The 27,269-nt window shown below is 39.8% G+C and overlaps 1 protein-coding gene across 1 annotated transcript in view; it reads right to left on the bottom strand.

Moving 5' to 3' along the window:
- The window catches only part of KCNH5 (potassium voltage-gated channel subfamily H member 5), a 156,897-nt gene that overhangs the window by 86,414 nt on the left and 43,214 nt on the right, over positions 1-27,269 (bottom strand). Inside the window, exon 7 of the mRNA XM_051621122.1 lies at positions 14,545-14,974. Coding sequence (XP_051477082.1) covers positions 14,545-14,974 — 430 coding nt within the window. The remainder of the gene's footprint in view (positions 1-14,544; positions 14,975-27,269) is intronic.

Raw genomic sequence — 27,269 nt, 5'->3', positions numbered from 1 at the left:
AAAATGACAAACCATCCTAATTCATAAACTAGAAACAGTGAGACCTTAAATTGGTTTCTTGTTCTTTATGGAAAGAAAGCAAAAAAAAAAAAGTGCCTAATATCAATCTGTGTCTAATATTAATCTACTCTTAAGGCTTAGCACTCCAAGACCTAGTGCTCAGAGATCAGAGACCTCAGAGTAATGGCTTGATGGTTTGTCTTAATCTTGCCTGTTTAATAGCTGTTCTCACATTTCCTGTTTATACCTAACATTTCCCTGTTGGGTTGGGCGGGGGGGGGGATGAGGGTGGGCAATAAGGGACCAAGGTGCAGATCTTGAACTAGTTTAAAATGTTCTATGTTGGTTGTAATGGGAAAGATTTTCAGAAAAAAGGTAACATGATGTAAAAGCAAAGAGCTCTCTGAAAGTGAATGGGACATAAACTCCCCAAAGCTGTCCCAGTGGTTTGAACGTGTTGCCTAATACACTAAAGAACTTTCATTTCCAGTGTCTATGACAAGGCTACCAAAGCTTTTGGAGATTTACAGCAGATACCTGTTGTGGCTTTGTCATATCAGCCATATATATCTTGCCATTCTCATGAATAATATTACCTCTGCCTTTACATGCTAATATAAGAGTTTAAAAGATCAAGATACATTGGACCATTGCATTTTTACCTACATATGCTCATCACATTCTTATGAGAAACAAGAGACAGGCACTAATTTCAGCACAAATCTGTACTGTTCCCATGTACCCTGACTATATTAATCCTGGAACTATTTACCATTGAACACACTGTTCATGGGAGAAAAAAATTGCCTCTGGTTCGATTTGGGAGCCTGCATCCCCTGAAGCAAAATGTTATTTATTTATTTATTTATTTAATCAGGATGAACTACAAAGTTCATCTGGTCTCTTCCCACAAATGCTGTGGCTTTTTTTTTTTTTTTTTTCCATGACCCACATGAACTTTTGGCCATTTTGAAGTATCCTGACTGCAGGTGATTACATCAGCCAGAGCAATGGACTTCATTTACCTCTGCCTTCACCTGAGGTTTCAAACTGTAGATTGGTAAAAATTAACCCAAGGTCTGAACCAGTTATTTGGAGTCAACTGCAGAAATTGAGACTAATTCAGTGCAAACTCTTTTTTTTAATTATTTTTTTTTAATTCCTGGAACATTTTCATTTGTTTTTGTTGGCTCCCTGTAACTTGGAATATAGTTTGGTAGGTACTGTACAAAAACATGTGGAGTTCCTGCCCCCAGCTGTTTAACCTTAAAACCAACAAATCAGGCATAGGTTTGGAAAGGAAAAAAGAACCACAACATTTATCAAATGCCAAAGTTCACAATTATACCTAAAGTCAGATCTGGAAATGAAACTAAAGATTTCATATTCCTAGATGGAAGCCTTCACCTTTAGACATCTCTGCCCAAAAGCTCTTGTTCCTCTGGTAAATGCTACCTATTAAAAGAGACCACAACTGACTCCTTTCCATGTACCCCTTCAAACACATTATTCAACAACCTCCTTGTGTTGCCGTTATAGGTGAAGACACTTTGTTGCTACAATTATAACCCGAGAGACAGTAAACGATGAGAAAGTCTGATGTGTTCTGACATTCTTATTGTAGTAACATAAACTCACTAAAAATGCCATGCCACTGCAGAGATGTCTGTGTCATATTGACACAACGATGCGCCTTGATCCACAGGATAAATCTGGTTAGAAACACTTGTGCAGCACACAAGCAAGAAGGGCATGGAGTTAAAGAACACAGGAATCTGTTTGTCCCCTTTGAGTTTATATTGCAAAGTGATCTACCTCAGCAAACACCCTCTTTGTTGCTTTCTCAGCTGGCTAAAAATGGACTATAAGGTGAGGATGCATAACTTCTCTGCGGTCCATTATTTCTTATTATCATCCAGATGGAGGGTGGCTATTAGAGCACCAGTAAAAACTCTAATGAACTGCAATGTTTTCGATTACTAATCCTTCAACAGCATGTTTGTACATCAATAATAGACTGTAAAAACAACAACAATTTGACTAATTAGGCTAGATCAAATCTGCTCAACTCAGCTTCCAGTCCCTCCCATTCTGTGTGGGAGTTCAATCCTGATGCAGTTCCCATTAAACTCCTTCTAAAGCCTCTAATCACTCCTTACACTATTGCAAACATTTAGCTCTCTTTAATGGCTTCTCTTTCTTCTGAGAAGCATTTAAACAAAACCACACCCATGTTTAAACCATATGAATAATTTTCTCTCTATTCTTTCTGTAATGAAGGGAGTCTGAATCTCACTCCTTCCTAAGTTAGCTGAAGAGTATCATATTTGGGAGACCTCTAATAATTATCATTAAGTCCTCCATTTAGCAGAGCACTTTAGGATTTAATTCATTAATACTCTCTGACACTCCTGGCTTTGTTGTTTCTTTTTTTTCTTTTTCCTGTGTTGTTTTTTGTTTTTTTTTTTTTTTCTGTTGTTTTGGGTTTTTTTTAACAGGTTACACAGAAACTTGATTTAAGCTTGTTGTTTCCTGGATTGCTCTGTTAGCAGCTGGCAGATCATGTAACACAGCTGCAGTGTTAGGTCCCACTCCGAAGCTTGGGAAAAATAAAATAAATTTTAAAATGCCCAAAGCAGGCTGTGGGATCTATGAAGTTACTAGCTTCCAAAAATTGTAATCCTGTTCCAGAACGCATCAACACAACACAGATAGTGCACATCTGTTATGATCCCTGAAAAATATTAAGGAAGTTCTGCCAGTGAAGATTTATTATTTTGCAATGAAGACTAATGCTTCAGATAAATCTCTCTAATTCTGCCATTTAAAATCCCACCTAACTGCCAATGCTACCCCCTGACTCCCCAGAAGAGACAGCAGAGCAACCCTGACATGGGTGCAGCCATGGGCACCCACCTGTTCCTGCCCAAGGAATAGAAAGCACCAACCACATCAGCTCCTGCAAGGTCCCACAAGACACCAGCGGGCTTACCTGTGTTTTGTTCCTCAACAGAACCAGCTTTCAGCCCCTGCTGCAACTGAAATGTGTGATAAGGCTCAACACCCTGTCACCCAGATGCAAAAACACATCACTAACCAGACCTCTCTGCTAAACTGACCTTGTGCGTGGGGAAAGGTTGGCCAAGGAAATCCAAGGGCTCTGATTGTGTGAAGGGTGTTGTAGGCATTTCACACACTTCTTTTCCCCTTCTCTTGTCCTTTACTTCATTCATCTTCACACAAGGAGACATAATTACACTCTCCTTCTTGCATGATCAGTCTTCACTCACATTTAATCACTTCAGACTTACCATCATCCAGCCCTTTCAGTATTTTCCAATACGGCACCGATGACATCAGCTTTTCTTCTGAACTTCTTTCTTACCTTATTGACTTGCCTTTTTTTTTTTCTTTCAAGTGTTAATGCAGAAAGATTGTGTTTGATTAACTAGAAAGTTACATTTCCTTTAGGTAAGATGGACTATCATTTTGGGCAGGAAATGTCTGCATTAATGAGGCACAGCAGTAACCTTCTTTACACCTCAATTTCCTATTCAAAAATAATGGAGAGGAAGCACCCATCAGATTGTGAGCTTTTAAATATTTCTGGTGAAGGAGGAAGAAGAAGGGCAAATGAAGCTAGTCCTTTTACCACAGAATGCAACAACAAGAGTTCCCATGTCTTTTCCAAAATAGATGATCATCTGAAAAATAATTTCCATACATAGGACCTTGTTGACATGGATATTAAGGTTTCACAATAAGCTTATATGACTTTTAGGTGTGAGTCCTAGAGACCTTCAGATGGGACTTATCCCCCCCTAAATCCCTCTTGACTATATTTGGAAGATCCACCCATAAAGCTTAGATGTCAGAAATGTTCCTCTCATTATGGCTTGCAGCCAGAAATAAACTAAAAGGTAAGCTCACATGAAGCAACAATGAGGTCAGTGGGACTATTTGAGTGATTAAAACACACCATGGGTTTAAGGTCCCAGTTCAAGAAGGACCAAAGGATCTGTTTAAATGTTTTTAAAAAACAGCTGAGGATTCATCACATCTTGCTCTGCCCTCCTTGCCTTTAATCTAATGCCATTCAATCACATATAAGGCAAGAGAGATGAGACTTAAAAGGATATAACACCTCATCCTAAGGGAGATGGTGTTTGTGTGATGACTGATCACACTTTCAGGCTGTTCAACCTTGCCAGTGGAATAGATTACCCAAGGAGGTTGTGGATGCCCCCTCTCTGGAGGTGTTCAAGGTCAAGCTGGAGGAGGTCTTGTGCAACCTGGTCTAGTGGGAGGTGTTCTTGCTCATAGCAGGGAGGTTGGAACCTGATCATCTTTAAGGTCTCTTCCAACCTTCACCATTCTAGGATTCTGATTCCCTCACCACTACTGTTACTGTTGGCATGGGCACACACAAACAGCAATTTTGAACGGACACAGATATGACTGCTACTTGCAGTGTACAAATTTCAGGAAAGATCCAATTTAAGGGGCTTCTACCTCAAAACTGACCGTCTTATGCCAAAGAAAAAAACTGACACAAAATGGAAACAAACATGCAGCCACTACATCATGGACCATAAAACATCACTCAATGTGAAAAGAACGGTCAACTAGAGAAAGTAAGCTTTGCCTTGCTTAACATGTGACAGAGATTTTCAGCTATACCTTATTTTCTCTGCAACATCAGAGAGATGTAGGGTTGGGAGGGATCTCAAGGATTCCTCGTCCAATCGTCATACTAAGGCAAGACCAAGGATACCTGGAGCAAGCCTGGCAGATACTCCTTGATAAAAAGGAGTCTACCAAATCTAGTGGTGTTTTTGTCCATGGTCAGAATCCATCCACAGCTGAAATACGTCGGCGGATAGAGGGGTTTCCAAAATCAGTCTTTCATTCCCTCCTAACTGACCTGATTGACCTTCAGAAAACACAGAGGACCGACACTGTTTTCCCTTTCAAGCACACTCTTTCAACCTTCATGTTCCCCTTCAGCTTCCATAAACTTAAACCAACATCAGTTCCTCCAACTATTCCCTTGAGATCCTGTCTTCTAACAGATTTTTTCATCTCCTGTCTCTCCATATGGTCTAAAAAGGAAAAAAGAAAAAAAAAAAAAACGTCTTCTTCAGCTTGCTTTTGATATCACTCCTGATACTCTCCAGAGTGAGATACACACAGGTTTTAGCCCACTGTTGTGTTACATTCAGTCAGCAGTTGCCTATCACTTCCCTCACCACTTTTCCTCCAAGATCCTCTCCAACCTCCCAGCAGCACAGCCAGTTATTCCCTGTATCACATTTTTACACTCAATTTGCCCTCTTTACATGTGGTTGCACTTGCCTTTCCTGACATTCACCCTGCTGGTTCCAGGCTGCCTTTCCAATTTATCAGGATCATTATGGATTCTGATGCTGTCATCTAAACCACTTGCAACCCTCCCCTCTCCCGATGCACTCTCTGTTCTGTCAGTCAACTCTGCTAATGAAAGCATTGAATAAAAATCACACACAGGGCAAAGATTTCCCAGCAATTCCCTCCGGGTTGGACAGTGAAGCTCTTGATTACTTTTTGAGAGAGATTTTTCAATCAGTTATCACCGACTTTGTTATGACTGTGCTGAGATCATCTTTCACTCATTTGCTATGAGACCACTATGTAGAAAAGTGTCAGAAGCCTTTTGAAAAGTTTAGATATATCGTATCAACTAAATTCCCCTTATTCACTAGGCAGTTATCGTGTCAAAGAAAGAAATCAGATTAATTTGCCATGAGCTCATCTTGAGAAATCCATGCTGGCTGCTGGCCAGTGCAGGAAAATTAGCTTTAATCATTCATGACCAGAATATTCCTACTGAAGCACATCTGGATTTTTTGACTCAGCATTGGCAGGTACTCTGGGGAAGAGATGCCATTTTGGATGCTGTCCTGTCCTTCCTTTAAACTGAGTGAAAAGGGATAAAGCTCTTTAAGGAGGAACCTGCAGTCATACTCTCACGTATGGTACACTTCCATCAGTTGTTTTTTTTTTCTTCCTGATTCTAACAAGGTTCTTGCAGAAAAAGCTGCAGGAAAGATGAATGAAGAGGAGAGACGTGCAGGCTCAGCCCTCAGTGCTGTCAGTAATTTCAAGAGGAACATGACATTGTACTACTTCAGTCCTGCAGAAATGAAGCCATGAGAAACCAAGAACTACTATCTGTCATCTTTTATCCAATTACCTGATACTGCTTAGTACCACCAAACATATTACAGCACCACAGGTGTAATAATGAAATCTGCTAGAGGTTTGGACTTTTCCTTTATTTTTAAAAAAAACAACAAAAAACCCAAAACAAAACCCAGCTCTATCAGCCTCTCTGAATGTGCAAAAGTGTCACACAGTTTTTGAAGTTCTGAAGTTCAACCTAACAAAATTTGGGCCTGATTCACTGGTGTGGTTCAATTTTTTTTGCAATGAGACACTTCCCAAAACAACTTGCCTCTTCACTCCTGTGTCCATCCTAAAAACTTTCTATGCACTCTGGTTGATAAACCATAGTTCTTGTCTGCAAATAAAGCTAAGGCAAAATTAAGGAGACTTGACAGAAAATACCTGTTTTACCCACTGAAAAAGCAGTGCCCACTGCACAGCTCCACTGAAATCAGGCAAAATCTACCTGGGTAATTAGCCTGATGTACTTGGGCAACCCTCCCTTTTGAATGCCAACTACACACAGGCATTATCTCCTGAGCATACAAAATTAAGGCCTGCAGATTTCCAAGGATCTCTGTGTAGACCCAAGATTAGATCTCATTTTGTGTTCTGAAACTTCAGAACAGAAAAACACAGTCTCCCTAGCCCCTTCCATCCAAGTGGCATAATACTTCAGGGGTTATCTTTTATCCAAGATTTGTTTACCCTTCTAGCACATCATGCTATAAAGCTGTGCTGTGAGCTTGTTGGATACATTTGCTGATCTAGTCAGATTAATTAAAACTTTTACTTCCTGAGAGATATAGATGTTATGAGTAATCTGGGAGAACATGATAATCCCTCTGGGACCATCTCAGGTGTTTGCTTGTACTGTGTGCAAGCAACAGCACTGTGTAAAAGTTCATTTTCCACATGTATGTATCATTTATTTAACAGCAATTTTCAGTTGTTTTAAATAACATCGCTGACTAGCATGAAACAACATTTCTTTCCTCATTCCTACCTCTCCCACTCACTGCCCCATCTCTCTTGATAGCATAAATTCATTTAAACATATCAACCCAATGATAATAAAAGTAAGCCTTGTATAAACACACACAAGCTATAACCTTGCAAAAAAAGAAATCCCATAAAGCTTCCCAAGGAGGCTGTTTTACCATTTCCAAGCTCTTAATATAAAGACACGTGTTTATGCTATAAACTAGAATCTCAAATTATCTATAAATCTACTGCCATGTCAGAGTTAAAGCAAAACAAGGCATGTATGTCCCCCATGGTGCTTCTGTCAATTCTCCTTATTGCATCCACCCCAATCTCACTCTTGGACTGATGTTTCACAGAAAAGTGATACTAGACCTTTTACTCCCTAAGAGTAATTTGGTTTTTACTATAGTTACATTTATAATCTAATTCTTTTCTGTGCAGCTGTTCAGAGAGTATTAAGATTCCCAAGTTTGGCTGTTGCACTGAGACCAAAACCCTACCTGGAAACACTTCATTTGCTCCAGCTGTGAGAATGCTAATAATTAAAAGATACCACAGGAAAATCTTGATATTTTTGCATTGTAGGGATGACAGCCCTTGGAATGTGGTCCAGCAGTTCAGAAGTGTCCAAATCCTTCTCCAATGGCACTCAACAGGGGAAATTTCCACTGAAAGGCTACTTCATATTAGGACAAAATCCTTCACAGAAAGGGTTGGCAGGCACTGGAACAGGCTGCCCAGGGAAGTGGTGGAGTCACTGTCCCTGGAGGTATTTAAAAGATGTGTAGATGTGGTGCTGAGGGACATGGTTTAGTGGTGGACTTGATGGAGCTGGGTTAATAGTTGGACATTATGATCTTAAAAGTCTTTTCCAACAAAATGACTCTATGATTCTTTAATTTGATGATTCATGTAACTTTCTGTGTCACCTCCCTCTGTGCATGCTGGTGGAACATGTGAATGAGCAGTTCTGCTTTCTCCTGATTTGATTAATTAATTAATTAAATTAATAAATAAATTAATAAATTAATTAAATTAATTTTGATTAATTTCCCACCTTTCTCATTTAATCTGAAATACTAAACTAATGACTTTCTCCTCAGTTATAACTTGTGTATCATTGGTTCACCCCCAGTTTTCTAGGTGACTTGCAGCCTGTTGAAAACCTTTGTTGAAGCTCTGAAATACCAAGATACGCTCACTTTGAAGACAAGGGGCAAGGGTGATGCACAGCTTTACTTCTGGTATGTCAGCCAGTGGGATACTGGTGACGAAGCCAAATGTCAACCTTCCCAGGACAAGACACCTAGAAATACACTCAAATCAGCCTTTCTGGGAAAATCTTTGGCACCTTGTCTTAAGGTTTAAAACCATTCTGGGTCAAGCAGTTATTTACTGTAAGCCAGCCCCCACATTAACTCCTCCTCCTCCATTAGCTTTACGTCTCTTGGAAGTCCAATTAGAAACCAATCATTTCCTCCAGTCAACTCCCCAAAATAAAGCAGTGTCTCTGAAATGCAGTTATTCATGCACAGCTGAGTTTGTAGCCTTTCTGTGTGGATGCCTGCTTGTGTGCAGGAGCAGGAGGGAAGCAGTGGCACATAGAAGAGTTGCTAGTCTCGAAGCATCCTTGTGCCCTCCTCTCAGCAGCCTCAACTGGAGCAGTTTTGCCAAACCCTAGAATAGATTCACATGGTGCAATACAGAAGACTAGGAGAAGTCTTCATCCCTTCCCTATCAGGCAAAATTCTGCAGGACATTGAAAAGTTTGCCAAGTTCAACTCGGTAATAACCTTCAAGGGATCATTCCAGGGGGTGCAGGTTGTCACCCTTACCTCCAGCCACTTCACACTGATTGCTGTGGAAGCATCCTGCACCCCACCTGCCAAACACAGTTTGAGGGTTACATTTGTGTGTAGCTGAAGCAATTAAGAGCTCATTAGTAGGGCCATGCTCTTGTTCAAAGACATTTGAACAAGGCCCATATTTTAAGAAACTAAAAGGGGCAGCTCAAAAACTGGCACAAGTCCTCTACTGCCGAAGAGGTCCTACAGCTGCTGGACAGGAGGTGCAGAGCCATGTCTCTCCCATACCCCAAATTCCTGCAGGAAAAGAAAATGCCTTTGCATAGGACTGATGCTCATAGAACACCTTCAGAGCAGGGCTGGATTTCGAGCACAGCTGAACAGTCAAGCCTGTGAATTCCTACAAATGTAAAACCTTCTCATATTACTACCTGTTGCTGTGAAAAAAAGATGATCTAACCTATGTCACTGGCAGCAAATTTTGCTAGAAGGTGCTATTTTACACATATATTTTGCTCAGGATGAAAAACTAAATCCTATGGACTATTGGGATTGCTTGTCTGGAATCCTGCCAGACAAGTGCTTTTCTACAATTACACACTGTTGTGCCAGCGTGTGGGCTTAGCCACTGCTTAACAAATCTACTAGATAAACCTCCATGATTCATACAAACAGCACTCAAGTGGATAACTACCATTTATTGGCAAAGAACTGATGAATGTTACTTGAACAATGAAAGAACCCACTTGAATAATGAATTAGGTTTTAGCAGATCAATGGAGTGATGACTGGCAGCTCATGGCAGCCCATGTCACAACTCCAAAACAAGCGCTGAGGAGCAGCAACAGAGGGTGCCACCAGCAACCAGCAGCTTTTCAGCATTGTTCACCCGTTTCTGAATACAGGAGGCATTAGAACCAGAGGTGGCTTGGATGAAAGCATCTCACCCAACCTCAGTAGGAAAGAGCACGTCCTCTTCTCTCTGTTCAGTAAAATCAGAAGCAGAGCCAGGTTACAGGAGCAACCCACCCATGCTCCTTCATCAGCTCTCCCCTGAGCAATAACAACTTGGTGTCAAAGTGACAGCAATCACATCTATTTTCCTTTCCAACCTGCAAATCATCATCCTGGGTATTTTTAAGATGAAAACAAAAAGTCAGCATTTCAAGCCATGAATTTAGAAACTGATTTTTGGAAGGCGCTCTCTAAGCATTGCTCCAATAGCTGGCGGAAATGACCCATTTTCCAGGAAAGGTATCCTGAACAATCACCACAACAAATTCTGCTCATACTCAAAACCAATTTGAATTAATAAATCTGTCTTCACCATAATTTAAAACCAGCCACTGGAAAATACTATCTCCCTCCCAACCACCTCCCCATAAATCTGGAAGTAAACAGAAGCCAAAGCAAGAGATGTACATGAGATATAAGCATCTCCCTAAATTAAGAACAATTAAGCATCCTTTCTCAGCTCTTCTGGGGATTGAGGGATGACTTAGAGATTCTTATGGAATTTCCACATCCTGAGAAAAAGGGAAGTGTTCAATGTTCATGACCCTCCCTTGCAGCAAAGATCACTGGAGCAGTTCAGTGACCAGTGGAACATACTGGATTTCAGTTACTGCTTAGACGAAGTGTGTGGTGGGTTGGGCACACTCAGCTGGACAAAGAAACTCATGTAAATGCCATATTATGGGGCTAGACTAACTTTGCAATCTGCTCTGTGTTATTCAGAGCAATTTCATTGTTGCACATGGTCAAGGGCAAACAGACTGCTCCAGGTTACACAAGGAGCATGCAAAGGTGTACCAGGGACCTTTGGAGATGCAAGCTAGGAGTCTGGCCACTTTTCTCCCAGTGGAAGCACAGGAGGGAAGAAAGCCTATGGCAGGACACAGAGTCCTGTGGCTTAAACATTCACACTCATCTCTCCTGAATTCCATGGGCTGTTTTGCCCTGCTGTGTTACCACCTTCCCTAAAATTGCTTCTTCCTTTCCACAGACCTTCTGCTCACTGAAGTCCTGCCTGTGCAGTTGCAAGACAGTTAATGGTGTACACACCAAAAGCATCTGTCTTGTTTCTTCCTTAATACGTTCATTTTTGTGAAAGTCACAAACCCAGTGATTTTTACATCTACATCTATGGCTGTGCTGCAGAAGCCTAAAACCTGCCTGTGGACTGAGCCAGAGCAACAACACACAACAGCAGAAACTTGAGTTTCTTGCTCCAGGCTGTGAGCTGACAGAAGACAATGGGAGGCTTACAAGAAAGGTCCTTCCTAAATGATAAATGATTCCTGGTCCATTCAAAGGATCTTTGCAGAGAAAGGATGAAATTACCTATATCAACACAAAAGGAGCTACAAAAATCAGATTTTCAATGCATATTCAGCAACTCTAGGCAGCAAATACAGCACAGGTATTAAAACAATAACCCTTGCAAAAACCTTGCTCTCTTGTCATAGAATGCTTTATGTTTGCTCTTCAAGTGTCAAGAAGCAACAGAAAAAAATTGCTGAACAGCACTGGACACCAAGAAAGAGCAAGTGAGGCAAAAAGAAATCTGAAGCAAGCTTCACAAGATGAGGTTAAGTTATTCAAAGCTCTCTTTCCTGCAAGACAAGTGATGTATTTCAGTCTAAATATCCCACCAGATTCCATCCGCGTGAAAAATAAATGACAAACTGCCAATCAAACTGAAAAGCATCCCCATTCATCTAGGTTTCCCCCACCACCACCCTGCACCAAGCAATGCTTTATCAGCAGCTATGGAATCTTAATTTAGCTATTTTTAACAAGTACACCATTTTGCAATCCTGCCCACCAGAAGGATTTGCAAATCTCTCCAAATACTCCTCCCAGGCCCTGATAACTTTGCCAGCATGAAGAGGAAACTGTGGGCTGGCAGAGCAAGCCATTGCTAGCTGACAACACAGCAAAGATTTGCTTTCACATCTGAAGCTTGCATGAGGAGGCAGCTGGGATTGTGATGAATTACTATCTCCTATTCCAGGGCTCAGTTTAAGACATTTATTTGGCAGTTTGTTAGGAATTTTGTTGCCAATATCAACTGTCGGTATCGGCAAACTTCTTTGGAAAAACTATCACAGGTGTTTCAGTCTCTCTCTCTGCTTGTAATAGGAGCTACTTCAGGTACCAGAGGTTTTTATTAATTCAACTGTAATCGAAGTTTGCTGAATTTCTGTCTCAAAACACTGTTTCAAATTAAAAACTGAAAGATCTTGTTTCAAAAGCAACTCGAATAAATTTTCGATTCTTACTTTCACCTTTTCGTGGGGCCAAATTCCTTTCCTGAGCTCACTGGCCACTTGGATTGCCTGAGAAATTGCATCTTCCATCAGCTGTTTGTGCCTTCCTGTCCCATTTTGGTGCTCCCGCTGTCACATTTTTGGCAGCTGGCACTGCAGAGTGTGCTTATACAACCCTGCAGGTCTGAGCTCTTTGCAGAAATAATTCAAGTACAAAGCCCATGACTGGTATCTCTCTGGGAGCTGGCGTATTCTCGAGCCAGTATTGAATCAACCTTTAGTTTTCAGGACCAGTCATCATAGTGATATGCATGAATTGAAATGCTTCAAATCTACATTGATATCTTGGCAACAGATTCAATCATTTTATCATAACTGAGCATTTTTACACTTGCAAATAATCTAAAAATAAGGTTTTATCTGTCTGTAGCCATTCTGCTGACCACAGCAGCATTTATTTTTATGGCATTATTTTTGTGCAATAAGCAACTTAGCTGTCCTTTTGCCACACTTCTTGAATTTTAGATTTTTACTTCTGAATTTGGCCAAAAGCATACAAACCTAGTCATGGTTTTCAAACCTCTAAGCTTAACAGTTACCACTTATAAGTTTGACACATACATTTAATAATTTTGTAGGTAACATTTATAGAAACTATTAAAATCAGCCAGTGGCATAGACATAGGTTGTTGTGTCAACTTTGATACTGATGTGTGTATTCCCCATCTTTAACGTGTTTCAGACACAAAAAAGCAAAAGTACAATTCACCTAGAACAAATACAAATCAGGTTACAAGCTCCATTTCCTTTTCACATCCAGAGGCCATGTATCTATTTTGTTATTGCTGTTGTTGTCGTTGTTGTTGTTATTAATATTGTTAGTATTAGTAATATTTTTTAATGGCTCTCACTCTACCCTAAATAACTACCTCAGCTGCTTAGTTCCTTCTTTGAGTTCCTACTCCGTAGGGCACAAGAAGGCCACTCAAAAGCCAAGGGAAGCAAATAATACTATATTTTAAATGTTCTTGAGCCACTTTATTTTCCAAATTCTCAGACTTCTGTAAATAAACAAACTGGTTCCAACAAACAGCTATCAGCACCTATAAGTTTCCTATGGCCTTGTTGTAACAGCACATTAATGCTCTAGCTTCGGGATTTGCTTTTATGGACATTGAAATGTATTGAAACACATCAACCCATCATGTAAAGATGCTGTTCAGCAGAAACTTCATTGCAGCACGCTGCCAGCAGAGTCCTAAAACTGCAACCTCTCTTTTTAAAAAGCATTTTAAAATCTCCAAACAAATGGGTTTAATCTTCTAAAGATGTAGAAAGACTCTAGCAAGAAAACTTCCTTTTTATAATTCAGTATTTCTCTGAGACAAGCTCAAAGTGTTAGCTGAGATAATTATCAGAGAGATTAAGCAGATCTTATTTTCAAAAGGTTTTGTTTGTTCTCTTGTTACATAATTGCTCAGTGTTTGTATGGAGCTCAGAAAATAGAAAGCATCAGAGAAATACCAAGCATTATTTATTTAACAGAAAAAATAGTTCTCCCAAATTTAATTAACATTTTTAGCAGTCTTTATTTTGAATTTTGAAGATTTCTCTTAACCTGGAGAGCTGCTTTGTGATCTAACCTTGGTAGCACATGAAATGAGGAACGTGCCTTTCCATTTCAGGGGAGCTGCAAAACAGCAGGAAGCAGGGAAATGTTCTATATAGTGCCTTATGATTTCCTTCACTTCTAGCTTTGCTGGTGACAAAAGTCACCACATTTAGGAGATAAAATCAGGACTTGTAAGTCAAACCAGTGCTGTAAAGTACACGATCACCTCACGGAATCCCTTGGTGTCTGGAGAATTGGCTAAAACCACTTCAAACATTTCCAAGCCTGTGACAGTTTATAACTAAAACTCAGACTACCTGAATTTGAATATATACTGTAGCTTTTAAACCAATTCCAGCCAAGATCTGTCAAACCAAATCAAAGCCATCTTTAAGGTGTAAAGAAGAGGCCCTGAACTCCATACAAAATTGTCATTGGGCACACTTATGGACACACTACACTTATTTGCACTGTTTAAAAGCTACAGCAACCACACAATTTCAATTCCTGTTTTCAATAATTTCAAGTTCATTTCATGATCATTTACATCTACTTCACATTTTTCAGGATGTCAAGAAAGCTTACATCAAGTGTACTGTGCAACCATCACCCCAGCTGTACATTTACCTTTGGCTTATTCACAATACAATAAAATTCTACTTACAGCCAACCATCATCATGGCCACCGAAAAAATCTTCTCTCCATCAGTGGTTGGTGCTATGTTTCCAAATCCTATCGTTGTAAGGCTTGTCATGGTAAAGTAGAGAGAGGATATGTACAAGGAGTCTTTACTGGGTCCTCCTTCCCACTGCCCTGAGCCAGTGGTGTTGTACCGATATGGTGTCCCGATACTCAGCGCCAGCTGGTAGAGCCAGCTGTCTGTTTTGATTGTATTAGTGACTTCATCTATAACTTCGTAGTCTCCAATGCTGTACCATATGCAGGCTAGCCAGTGGGCCACCAGTCCAAACACACACACCAACAGTACCAGTACAGCAGCACCATATTCCAGATAATGGTCCAGCTTCCTGGCAACCCGACCAAGTCGTAGTAGACGCACCACTTTCAAGGAACTGAAGAGGCTACTGATCCCCTAGAAAAGAATAAAAATCATTATTTCATCTGAAATATCCTGCTGGCTAACACAGAAGGCTCTACAGTGATTCCTGCATCTGCTTTAAATCTTTCTATACAATTTTTGCATGTTTCAGATGACGGAATACAAAATCAAACCCTCCCCCCCTCCTCCAGGAATTTTGTCCTCACCAGGGTAAATCAAACATGGCACTCATTACGTGGATAAATTACTTCATTCAAACTCAGTCATTCAAAGTAACAGAAGAGTTCTGTGAAATCCAAAGTGAGAAATGGCATGTTTATTACAAAAAAAAAGAGACTTGATACTTTGCCAGTTTGAAGTAAACGGCAGACTCTGCTTTGACCTCTAGGAGGTCAAGCATGGTGGAAGAGCAGTCACAGGTGGAACTACACCATTCAAGGGGAGTCTTCTCAAAGAGACTCAGAGAACACCAGTATTCTCTTAAATCCAAGCAGAGGATTTCTATTCCGACCAAAGCACAGGGTCCACCAACTTTATCAACCCTCAGCATTAACAGATGCTCAAATGAAACTTCAGAAAGTAATTGAGACATCTGCCTATTGTTCCTCTCATCCATCAGAAAGTATCGGGGTAACTTCCTCTAGAACAGAGTCCCCAGCTCATATTATCCTTCACTGCAGCTAATGTAACTCTGGGTATTTTGTTATTTAGAAGATGTCTCCCTAGCTGAACATGGAAATAACCTCATCACCTTTCTGAATGAGGGTGGTACAGACCTCAAGGCACTGGCAGGAAAGCTCCACGACTTTCCACAAAGGGTTAATTTCCTCTCCGATCAGCAGACATGGCAGATATTTTCCAAAAGCAAGTATTTGTGTGGTGGTTTTTTTCCACATGAGATAAATGAAGTACAAATAAATGGAAGTACAAATATTTAGGAAATAGAAGCACAAGAACCCGCAAAAAAAGTTATTAGAAACATCTGAGAGAGAACAAGAGAAGTGTATGTCCTCCTCAATGCAGAAACGGTTTGCAGTGTATTTTAATAGAGTTTATAGACAAAGAAAGAGAAGAAAAATATGTTCCTGGTCTATTGCAATTCCATGATATACCTCACTTCTGCATTAAATTAATTAGTGGCTCAAAATAGGAGGTTTGCAAAGGAAGGTTTCTAATATAAAACACTCAGAAGCTGAAGACATTTAATTTAAAGTAGAAATTAAGACATAGAAAGCAATGAGGCAAACATTCCTAGTTACTGTGCCAAGATTAAATTGCCCTTTTCTATGCATCATTATCAAATCAGTCTAGTCAAAACACTAGCTAATTATATTATCAAACAGTGAAAGACTGGAGTTTCTGGAGTTTTCCATACCAGAAAAACATTAATCTCTTTTGTACCTCTGTTTCTTTCACAACTAATGTTTGAAGGGTAACACACACCTGATATTTCTAGATGTAATCTGTTCAGCAAAGTTCTTGTATGCTTTTCAAAGCCTGCTGGAATTTGTTTCAGATCCCCAAATCCTGAATAAATTGAAGTTCTGTATTTGCATTCAAGCTCTCATGATGACTAATACCATGGAGGGAAGTGGAATTTTCCCATTTTGATTTCTGTATTTTGAATTTACACAAGACACAGATCTAGTTTATCATTCTTATTGCCATCTAAACATAAATCTACTGTTTTGCTGATGTCTGTGAGACACTCTGAACAGCCAACTTGTTTGAGAAACTGGGAAGTCCCTTGCAATGTTCATCACACAATGGACAGGGTCACAGCCCACAGAGACAGTATCTACATTAAAAAAGGAAATGATAGAGTAGTTTAACAGCTTGCTTCAGTACATTAATCTGCAGTATGTTTCAGTGAATTAGCCCTGATTCTGAAAGTTTACAGCTTGCTGTGAAATCAGAGGCAGAAAACAGCAGGGTGTGTTTCTGTGGATCTGGTCCTAATGCATTGGTCAAGGAGATATGCATTATTTCCCTTTTTAAAGAGTCACTGTTCATTACCAAGATTAAAGCTAGGGAAGGAGTTAAGAGACCTGGAATCTAAATTTGGGAGTCCCCTTTTTTGCACCCAGTAGTTTAAGATTGTCCCAGTGGCAAGGGCTACCCTGCATTTCCTACTGCACAAAACCAAGCCAACAGTCAGCCCTTGTTCAGGGGACTTTGCAGCCTGACATTTCATCCTCCATCCATATTACATATGTAATATTACATACTACATCTAAGTTACATAAGCAGTTTAGCAATTGTACAACTAATACAAAAATAAAGCTTTTATTTCAAAGCCTGGGAGAAAGTTTGTACTGTGATCATCTTTTGTTTCTTAAGCACAAAAAAGAATCACATCTCTTATGTATAAAACAAAGACAAATGTTTCATTTTAGCTGACATTGAAATGTATTCTTTCCAAGGAGTAATTAATTTAAGTAAGGTTCACTGTAACTCTTAAAGCCAATTCAACCTGACCCACTACTTTAAGGCCAAAAAATCAGAGATATATTTATTGAGCATTCAGATTTCACATCTAATCTTGCAAAATATACAGACAATACTGGAAGCTTTAAAAGCCTATTCCATAAAACACTACCTAGGAATGAACAATTAAGCAGATACTGAAGGAACCTGTGATGCATCTCACTGTTTAAGTACTGCATTGGGACAAGCTGTTATCTTTATACATCAAAATTCACCTGATGATAAATGCTCAATTTTTAATTGCATAAAACTCTGTCCATGATTCAGCAAGGATGGAAATCATGTGAAAGAAAAAGTGCCTTAAGTGTGGGCTATTAAGAAATTCAGTGTTCTAAACTAAACCAATTTCTGGCTGCCTTTAATTTCATTTTCCTTTAAACTGTATTTATGTTCCCTTACGAATATTTTGGAAACCCTTCTACTAAAAGATGAGCATCTATTCTATCTGGAGTAACCTCAGAAGTCAAGGAACAGAGAGGTGATTAGAAACCTTGTGTAGAGCATATAATCCTGTTTGGCACTAGCATCATGTCAATAATGCATGTTTTTGATACTGAAGATCCAACCTTCCGGAAGGAGCATTTATCACTATCACCTTATTCAGTTAATTGAGCCAATTGTCTGTAATATCTGCTGCTCAGTGTTCTCTGACTGAGAATATCTCATTATGTTATGAACCATCCAACCCTGCCCAGTGAGGTTTTGACTAATGTATTTTATTATGTCTTAATCAGATGAGGACATTCAGCTTGCTCATCTTCAGTCATCTCAGCTGCAGAAACATTTTAACTGAAAAATCACCTACTCCAGAATTGCATTTCAGTTGTCAAGTTTGGAACTACATTCCTATCTGACACACATCATCAACTTGTTACAAGTGTGAGTCACAGGAGACATTCCCAGTGACTTCTAAGGCCACTGGATCAGGAAAAGACACAACGAGTAGCTCTGAACCAGCCCTGTTTGAACCACTGTTTCTATCAGGCAGCCAGCTGAAGCCACCACAAAGGATGCAGACAATGTCAATACTACCCAGAAAGACACTTTTGAGGAATGGATGTTCAACTTTAGAATTAAATTAGCCACTTATGGTTAAACTAAGGCCAGGTTTATGGACAGAAGTGCTTTGCAAAGCCTGTGTTCTCAAATTCTCTTGATACACTAAGGAAATTCAGTCTAATTAAGGGGGAACAGTCTGAAAAGCAGAGCGACCTCTTCTTCCTATTAAAACTACCTGAATCTTGCCAGTTCAGATCCTAGGTGTTACCACAGTTTTAATTTTCAGTCTTCCAAGATGAAAGAAGTGTCTAAGCTGTGTGTCTGCATCTGGCTAAAATTTTCTGACCAAAAGGCTGAGAAGGATCTTTCCTCCAGCTGTGATACAGGCCATAGGAACAGACCTCTGCACCTCGAGCAAGAACAGGGAGTGAACTTCTCTTGCAATCATGACTCCCTGATAAGCCAGGCAATAGGAAGGATGAAGCTGTAAAACTCATGTTATACTGGGCCAAACATGCAAGAGGATAAAGGGACAAAAAAGGAAAATGAAGGTTAAGAAGTGCAGGAAATTATTTCAGTTAGTATGGGTGCCAGAGATGTCCACCTGAACCAGGAATGAGACAGTGGAGTCTGTTCTACACTAAGGCAGCAACAGAACAGCAGAGCTGTATCTCTGCAAAAGATGTAAAAGATTTAATCAGCTGCTTACTTGCTAATCTAATAAGTCTCTTCTGCAGTAGGAAATTGTAGCATGAATGTTTTAAAAAGTGAAATGAAAACAAAGCAGCCATTAGTTTCTACCATCTAAATATACTAAAATCTGCTTAAACCTCAAAATTAAATCCCAGTATGCTGAAATGGAAAAATTGTGCATTTTTTTTTTTTTTCTATTAGGGAATAATGTGCTTTTAACTCTAGGCAGTTTTTCAATTAAATTTCACTCTGTTATTTTTTATTTATTTGTTGGTAGCTGGGGGTACATATGCAACAGCAAAAAAAAACCAAACCAAAACATGCATTTTAAATGTGTTCTGAAACTGAAATCCTCCCGGCTTTGAAAATGGGGATTGGTACTGCATCATTTAACAGAAAACACTGTCTCAGAAAAGGTCAGTGGAAAAAAAAAAAACAAAATAAAACAAAAACCCACTCAAAAAAGCCACCACCACCAAAAAACAACAACAACAAAAAGAGAAGAGCTTTTTCCTATGTTTTAATGTTCAGCACATTGTGGTTTTGAAGAATTTATGGAATGGCCAAGAACCAGAGCTGAGCACCTTTCTATGAAATGCTGTAAGGCACATTGCCACTGCAGTCACAGGTGCAGTGTATATAGACCTTCTGAAGCCAAATTTAAGCCAATATGCTTAGAGTTGCAATTACAGCAACCTGCATTCAGCAAAGTTAGCCATTGAAACGATCAGATCCTCTGAGGAGTCCTGCAGCCCAGGCTGATCTCTATCTCTGTGCAAGATCAAAACGGTTTTATATCAGCTGAGCTCCAGCACATCTGCATGAGCCACAGCCACACCACGACTGAGCTCTAACCTCCCTCCTGGGGTGGAATTCATCTCACATAACACTGCAACCTTATGGTCAGCCATCCAGTCTATGTGAATTGTCCAGCCTTCATCTCTGGTGAGGGAAGGGAGAGGCATGTCAGGAGAGTGATTCACCCAATCCATCTCAGACAGCTGAGATGGGATGAATCACCTCCTGGAGCTGCCCCTCAACCCTCCCACTGAATACAAAGAAGATAAAGCCTATCACTTACACAGCATACAGGAGGAGAAATTAAACCCATCCTTAGATATCTGGATAGCCTGGGTCTGGGCAGCATCCAAACTGCATTATGTTATTACAGAGATGGATATTACAGAGCACTGCCTCACAACGTGAGACTTATCTTTCTCGATATGAGCTTGGAGAATAAATGCTATTAATAACAGTAGGCTGAGATACTCTGCAGATGCAATAACATGCTTATTTCTTCATTGAATAGCCAATTACTCTATAGACAGTGATACTACACTACATTTGGTTCTGATAGGATTTTGAAGAAGTCCACATTGGCTTGAGGAAGGAATTAAATCAGTTCATTAAAAAAGTGAACAATCACAAACCAAACTGGAATGAGGTTCTTGATCTCAAAAAGGCAAGAGCTGGTAAATTATAGATTATATTACCTTGAACTATAGACAATAATAAGTGAAAACAACTGGACTGTGAGAGATGGGAGAGTCAGACACCTGGCACCAGAGGACAGTTGGAACATCCCTATATCAAAAGGTATAAAATATCCAGAGGTTTGAACCTCAAAGAAGGGGAAAAATTGTAAAGCTGGGTATCAGTTCTGAATGTATGAATAATCACGCAAAAGAAGGAAACAGAAACAAAGAACTTACAAAATATGAGAAATAAAAACTTGATCAACAGCTACACCTTAGAGGTGTAGCTTAGAATAAGGATAATTGAATAAGGATAAAGTGAAAATTGCCAAATGTCAAGTTAAACTTTTCCTTGTAAAGAACATTAAAACAAATACCCAGAGATTCTTCACATTCATCAATGAAAAAAGAACAACAAAAGTCATCAAGCTGCAACAAAGAAAAAGTAATCTAGGCTTGGGCTAGAAAATAAATTAATTATTCATTTTAGTTTCCAAAGATGATGTTGATGTTTTCCAGAAAAGCTAATGTATCAAGAAGGAAATAAACAGATATACATTACCTGACCAAACGTTAAGGGAAAGAATAATTGTAAACATTGATTTAAATCAAAATGCAATCAGTACAGCAATAGGTTTGCTAAGCTTAGGGTAGCTGGGATCTAGCCATGTTTTCCTGACAGCTTCCTCTGATAACACATTCCATTTTTCCAAAGAAAATAAATTAATTTCTTCAGTAAAGCAGCGGATGAAATTATTAGGAAACACAGAGACAACAGGGACTGCAGCTGGGGTTGTAAGATGACTGCAGAACTTGTGAAAAGGATGGCAAAGTGGAACCCATACAAAGGACCTCTAGCAAGGGTTACAAGTGACAGTTCTCAGCCATTTCTTTGTTCTCTTAGTGTCTTAAGCAGAAATATTACATGCTCTTGAAATCTGGTGATAGCACACCTTTGGAGCCCACTATCAGTGCAAAGAATAACTGGATGAGAACAAAGTAAAATGTGATAAATTAACAATACAGATTCTCAAGGCATATATTACAAGGCAAATTATCCGTATTTGGGTATAGAGGTTAATCCCACAGTGACTCAGAGCAATCAGGGAGTTACACTCACAGAAAAGGTTAATCCAGTTCCAGGATGGATCAGTTGAGTGTTGCCAACATCAAGAGGAAAAGCCAAACCCCACTTACAAGGCAAAGATGAATTCTCTGCCTGGACTAATATGTGCAGCTCTGCCCTAAAGAGATGTGTTCAAACTTAAACTCCGTGCAGAGAGGGGCAGCTGGAAAGGCCAGGAAAATTTCCATAAAATTTCAGAAAAAGGGTTTCTAGACAAGATTAATTTGCTTAGATTAAAGAAAGGAAAACAGACATGTTTGTGCAGGGGGCGGGAGATGACTGTTCTTTCTAACACATCAAAAATAAACATGAGGGAAGGAAAAGAAATATTTAACCAAGAAGGCTGGCACAGGAACAAATGTGCAAACTGTAAATTAAGAAAGATTTGCAGACAGCACGAGTTAAGGTGGATTTTGACCAGTTTAGGGGAAGGGCGATATGATGAACCCACCCACCAAAGCCAATGACACGGCTGACTTAAAAGGTCCTGGTGAATTTCACACCTATTGTTGGGGTTTTTTTGGTTTGTTTGGTGTTTTTTTTTCTGCTTTTGGTTTTATCCTTCAAAAAGTTGAAGTGAAGCAAATACAGTTTGAAAGGCAGGATGCATCTCACCTCAGCCTGAACTGTACTGTGGAGGGATCTGTACCTGAGCTCATTACAGTAGTGTGTCATTACAGTCAATGGTGAGAAATAAGCATTTTAGGACAGGGTGACTCCTCAGACCTATTTTGAAGATGAACATGAGGACAAATACCCTGAACCTGCCTTATTTCCTTGTAGACTATGCCTGGCCCTCTGCTTCATCAGATGAATCCCATGCCTAGCACATTTTGAAATATAGCCCAAATATTTTTTTTTTTAAAGAAGCATGGACAAAATTTCCATTTCCTTTCCCTTTGCAGAAGTAATTACAGAAAAATAAATTCACCGAAACTAATCGCTAAGCTTATTCTGTAATATTAAGGCAGAGCTCAGCATTTAGTACTGAAGCAGTGAAAAAGGCACCATTTCTGTAAACCTTGGGCAGTCTTGGTGGCACAAAATGTAAATGAAAACAAAGTGCCTGCAGGTTTTGGGAACAACTGAAACTTGCCAGCATGAGCAGGTGACCCTGCAGGCCCATCCCCTGGGGGTATTATTCTGTGCAGGAGGCATATCCAGGAGGGCTGTTTGAAATTTAACCAGCAAATTATTCCCAAAAGAAATTTTTGAGCTTAGCTACTTAAATACAGCTTAGCTCTAAAATCCCTAGTTAGCTCCTTAATGCTTCTTTCCTGGAGTTAATGTTAAAATAAATCTTCCAACATAACTCAGGAACCCTTCTTTTTAGGTAAGCAATTAACATAATTAATATAATTCGCATCGTTACAAATCAAAATGCTGGAATGAGAAAAATTAAAAAGCAACTTTTCTGATTTATCCCCACTTCAGGAACCGAATGTAGGGTTGCATTCAATTATGTAGGTCCCCATGGGAGTAAGAGTTTTTGCTCCTGCACAAGCTATCTAGAACCTGGGTCCAGACACAAGCAGAGCCCATTTAATACTTGGCCCTAGCCCAGAGGCAGCAATAGGAGAGACTGCAGTGAGCACAAAATTGAGTCCTTAGAGCAAAATGAAAGCAAGTAGCTTTCCTCATGCAGACTGTGAAAGCACCTCTAAATTTATTGCTTGAGATGAATCTTTTTTTTTCCAGGAGGACAGGGGAGCTTTTCATATTTTTTTCTCATAACACAAATGTCAATAAGCTATAACATTATAAATAAACTTTTAGTGAATTGTTTATTGCACAACTATACAATGCAGTACATTTCAAACTGTGAATAACTGAGGTTATAAAACAAAGTGTAATTTCGAAATATTTCTTCTAGATTCAAGATAAGGGGGTTGTGGCTTCTTGCACTACTTATTTGTTAGTGCATCAAGCTGCCCAACTGGAGAAAAAAGAGGATAATATCATCAAATCTGGTAATTTTCACTTTACTTAGGGAGGGTGGACAGAGGATGAAATGGGAAGGAGAAGAAGGTGTGTCCCATTGGCTGGGACAGCTTCTGAGCAGGATACTGAACACAGCTGATAATTTTTATGCCAGCAACAAATCACAAATTTCCTGTCCCAAAATAGGAAGGAAAAGAAGTAACTGGTGAGAGCATCCTGAACTGCAATGTTTCTGCAAGTACTTCTGGAACTACACATATCCCTGAGGCCAAGGCACACACCTAACACCAACCCAGTCTTGAACAAAATAAAGACTCACGCCAAGTTACAAGACTCTCTTACCAGTAAAACTTTGCTAATTCTGATCTTAGCCATGCAGTTTGCTTCTCCAAGGCTGTACCTTGGCTCCATTTTGTGAAGAGCAATTGCCCATCCCTGAACCTGCACCTCTTTCCTCCCACAGACAGTCGTGTACAGAAGTCACAGTGACGGTTTGTGCTGCTTCCCTCTGCGTTATTTCAGTGAGCATCTGACCAGATTATTTCATTTGCTTCATCTCCATTGTAAGCCTTCCCTCCTTTGCTAGAGAGGGGATCAGGCAGGACTTGGAGCTTCCCTTGAAAGTACTCCACACACAATTTGCCTCAGTTAGACTCTACATCACTTATTACAGCTCTGACTAAAGGTTTTATTTAAATGGATTGGACCAAACATCTGGCTTCCCAGTAACATACACAACACATTAACAAAAAAAACAAACAAACAAAACAACAACAACAAAAACCTGAAAAAAAGACCACTGAGACATATAATTCAAGTTCAGTATGCTATAATCCAAATCAAAGCAGTGCAGCCCAAGGCTACTGGGCCATATCTGCCTTGTGAGACAACCCTGCCGCTGCCCCCAGCATCAACCCCAGTTCCTTTCACAAGTTACCTCTCACAGGAAGATGACATTCATGTGTCTCCACAGGGGAACCTGCAGAAACACCCCAGAAAACACCCCAGACCCTGTATGGCATTAAAAAAAAATCTGGTAATTAAACATTGGCAGAAGTTGAATGCACCTTATGGTGCAATTCTGCCACTAAGTGTGATGGGGTGATAGGGGTCAATAAGCGACAAGGGAGAACATGATTGACCATCTGCATAAGATACACCAAAAGGAAATCCATTTACATTTGGACATTGTAACCAAGCCATTGTATTATTGCATTGCAGTTTTCTGCACACTACAGCAGGATGACAGTATTCTTAATTTAATTGCCTTCTGACTGCATAACAAAGGGGAAAATGCCAGGTTCCAGGCTTAGCGCGTCTGTTGTTATGTTGCTAGGAGTTTTAGTCGTAGTTTAATAGTTGGCTGCAGAAGGGATTTAGTTCTGGGAATTATTTTCCCCATGTCAGCCACCTAGATTTAAGAAAGGTAGCTAAGCAATAGACTTTCTTTCAGAGCCAAAGCCACATTCTTGCAATACACCCATTTATCTTCACTTTGCATATGCCGCTCAGACTGGGCTCCAAAAAACCTTCTTGAAATATTTTCCAAAAAGGGAGTGTTTGCAGTAAAGCACTGCAGATGTGAATATGGCTAAGCTAGTTGTATCCACTTTTACTTGCTTTCAATTTACAGACGTTGCTATTTTAGTTGCTATTAATTGTCCCGATCCAAAGAAGTTTCTGCCACTGCTAGAACAGATCAATAATAGTAATTAAAAGAAGATTATAATTACAAGGATTCCATGCCTTAATATGTCCTGCACAGATCACTAAATTTTAAAGGCCACTGGGTCATGTAGTCTTAAATTATTAAACAATAGACTCCAGAGTTTTAGGTCATTTAAATTTGTCTGCTTTCACTTGCAGACATTGGCTCAGGAAAACTAATTTTTGCAGAAAGGGTAATCTTTTATATAACTCATTTGAGAAACCATTTGGCTATCTGTATGAACCATCCTGGCATCTGGTCCCATTCTTTGCAATACGTACCACGTCATTTTAGGACCATGTTTCTGGAAGAGACAAGATCGAGCTCAGAATTTCAAGAATCTCAGTGAAAATTCCCAGAATAATTTTCCAAATAGCAAAGGGGGCTTTTCAGCTCTATTTAACACTGAACTTGTGTAAACATTTTCCATTTCGCCAAAAGCTTGTCCATCCACCTAGTCTTGGGAATATTTGTTCTATATACTAATTTTCAGAGTCTTGAATGCAGCCCTGAGAAGTACTGGATCAATGTGCTTGTTCCTGTGTGTGGGTACCTGAGGTCCTTCCAATTCCAGGTACTCTCCCAATTTTGTGGCTCCATGTGGGGACAAGAGCCAAGCACCTGCACAACATCTGGTTTTCCTGGGTGGTAAATCCATGCATTTGGTCCCAAGGGGAGCATGATTTGACCATACCTGAACAAGCAATGGGATCAGCACCCTCAGGCACACTGCAAACCCATCTGCTGACAATTTCAGCACAGTGTGACTCTGACATTTGTGACTGGTATGGAATCGATGGTTACCCACGCTATAAGCAACCTTTTGGTAGCCCAGGCTGACAGAGGTTGTCTATTTATCTCTCTCTAATAGGTAAAACACATATAAAGGCTAAGCCTCAAGGCAAGACAAGTCCCTAACTTCAAAAGTAGGAGCTCATGATTCCAGAGATATAAGTGGCAGTGCAGACATCAATGGAAAGAATTGTTACATACAGCTAAGCACCCAGCCAAAAAATCAGAATCTCTTCAAGTGGCATGTATCCCCAAAACAAAAGTCAGATTTCCAGGTGCTACATACTTCACAGCCTAATTATGAACAGAAACTGCACATGACCAAAACCTTTGGATTCAAGCACCATATCTCCCATCACTCCAAACTTTTTATTTCTTTTTATAATTTAAAAGAAGAGACAGACAAGCAGACATGCACCTTTGCAATAGTTATGAAGTATCAGAGAACACTCTTACTTACAAACAAATCAGCCTAGTTTCAGAAACTCTGAGTACATACTCCCCATTCTGGTTCATTCCTTGAAAACTGGCTGGATTCCTCAGTACATTTTATAGTGTCCCTTCTCACATTTTTATATATGAAAGGTTTTCTGTATGGCTTTGGCTTAGCCAGGACGTATTTCAGTGCATGTTTCCCAATTAGAAGAGATGCCATGCATTTTTGTCATTTCTAGGACTATCATCCTACCAATTTTCTTAATACTTATGCCACTAAGGATTCCTCTTTCCTCTCTCTTAGCTCATTTTTCTCCAGCCTATTTCACCTTGTTTTCCTACCCTTTCAATACCACTGAGACACTTAATTCCTCATCCATCACATCAATTTAGATCACTCTGTGCTGTGCAAGATGTCTCTCTCTCTCTCATTATCTTACCTTTTCCCTTCCTTGTCTTACATTCAACCTACTTGAGCAAACTGAAACAGCCTGGCTCTGTAACTTCCAGGCATGGAAACCTTCACCTCTAAACCTGCCTCAAATCATCCTAATGCCTCCCAATTCTCAATTTGTGTGTCATAATCCTTTTCATCATATCCTTCTACTGAGGCTTTGCATCCACTCAACAACAAAATAACTTTGATTTGCAGTCACATTTGCCTCAGGTGGG

Source organism: Apus apus, chromosome 5, assembly GCF_020740795.1.
Source record: "Apus apus isolate bApuApu2 chromosome 5, bApuApu2.pri.cur, whole genome shotgun sequence".
Taxonomy (NCBI): Eukaryota; Metazoa; Chordata; class Aves; order Apodiformes; family Apodidae; genus Apus; species Apus apus.
The sequence above is the reverse complement of the archived record's forward strand: the minus strand, read 5'-3'. Positions and strand labels throughout refer to the sequence as shown.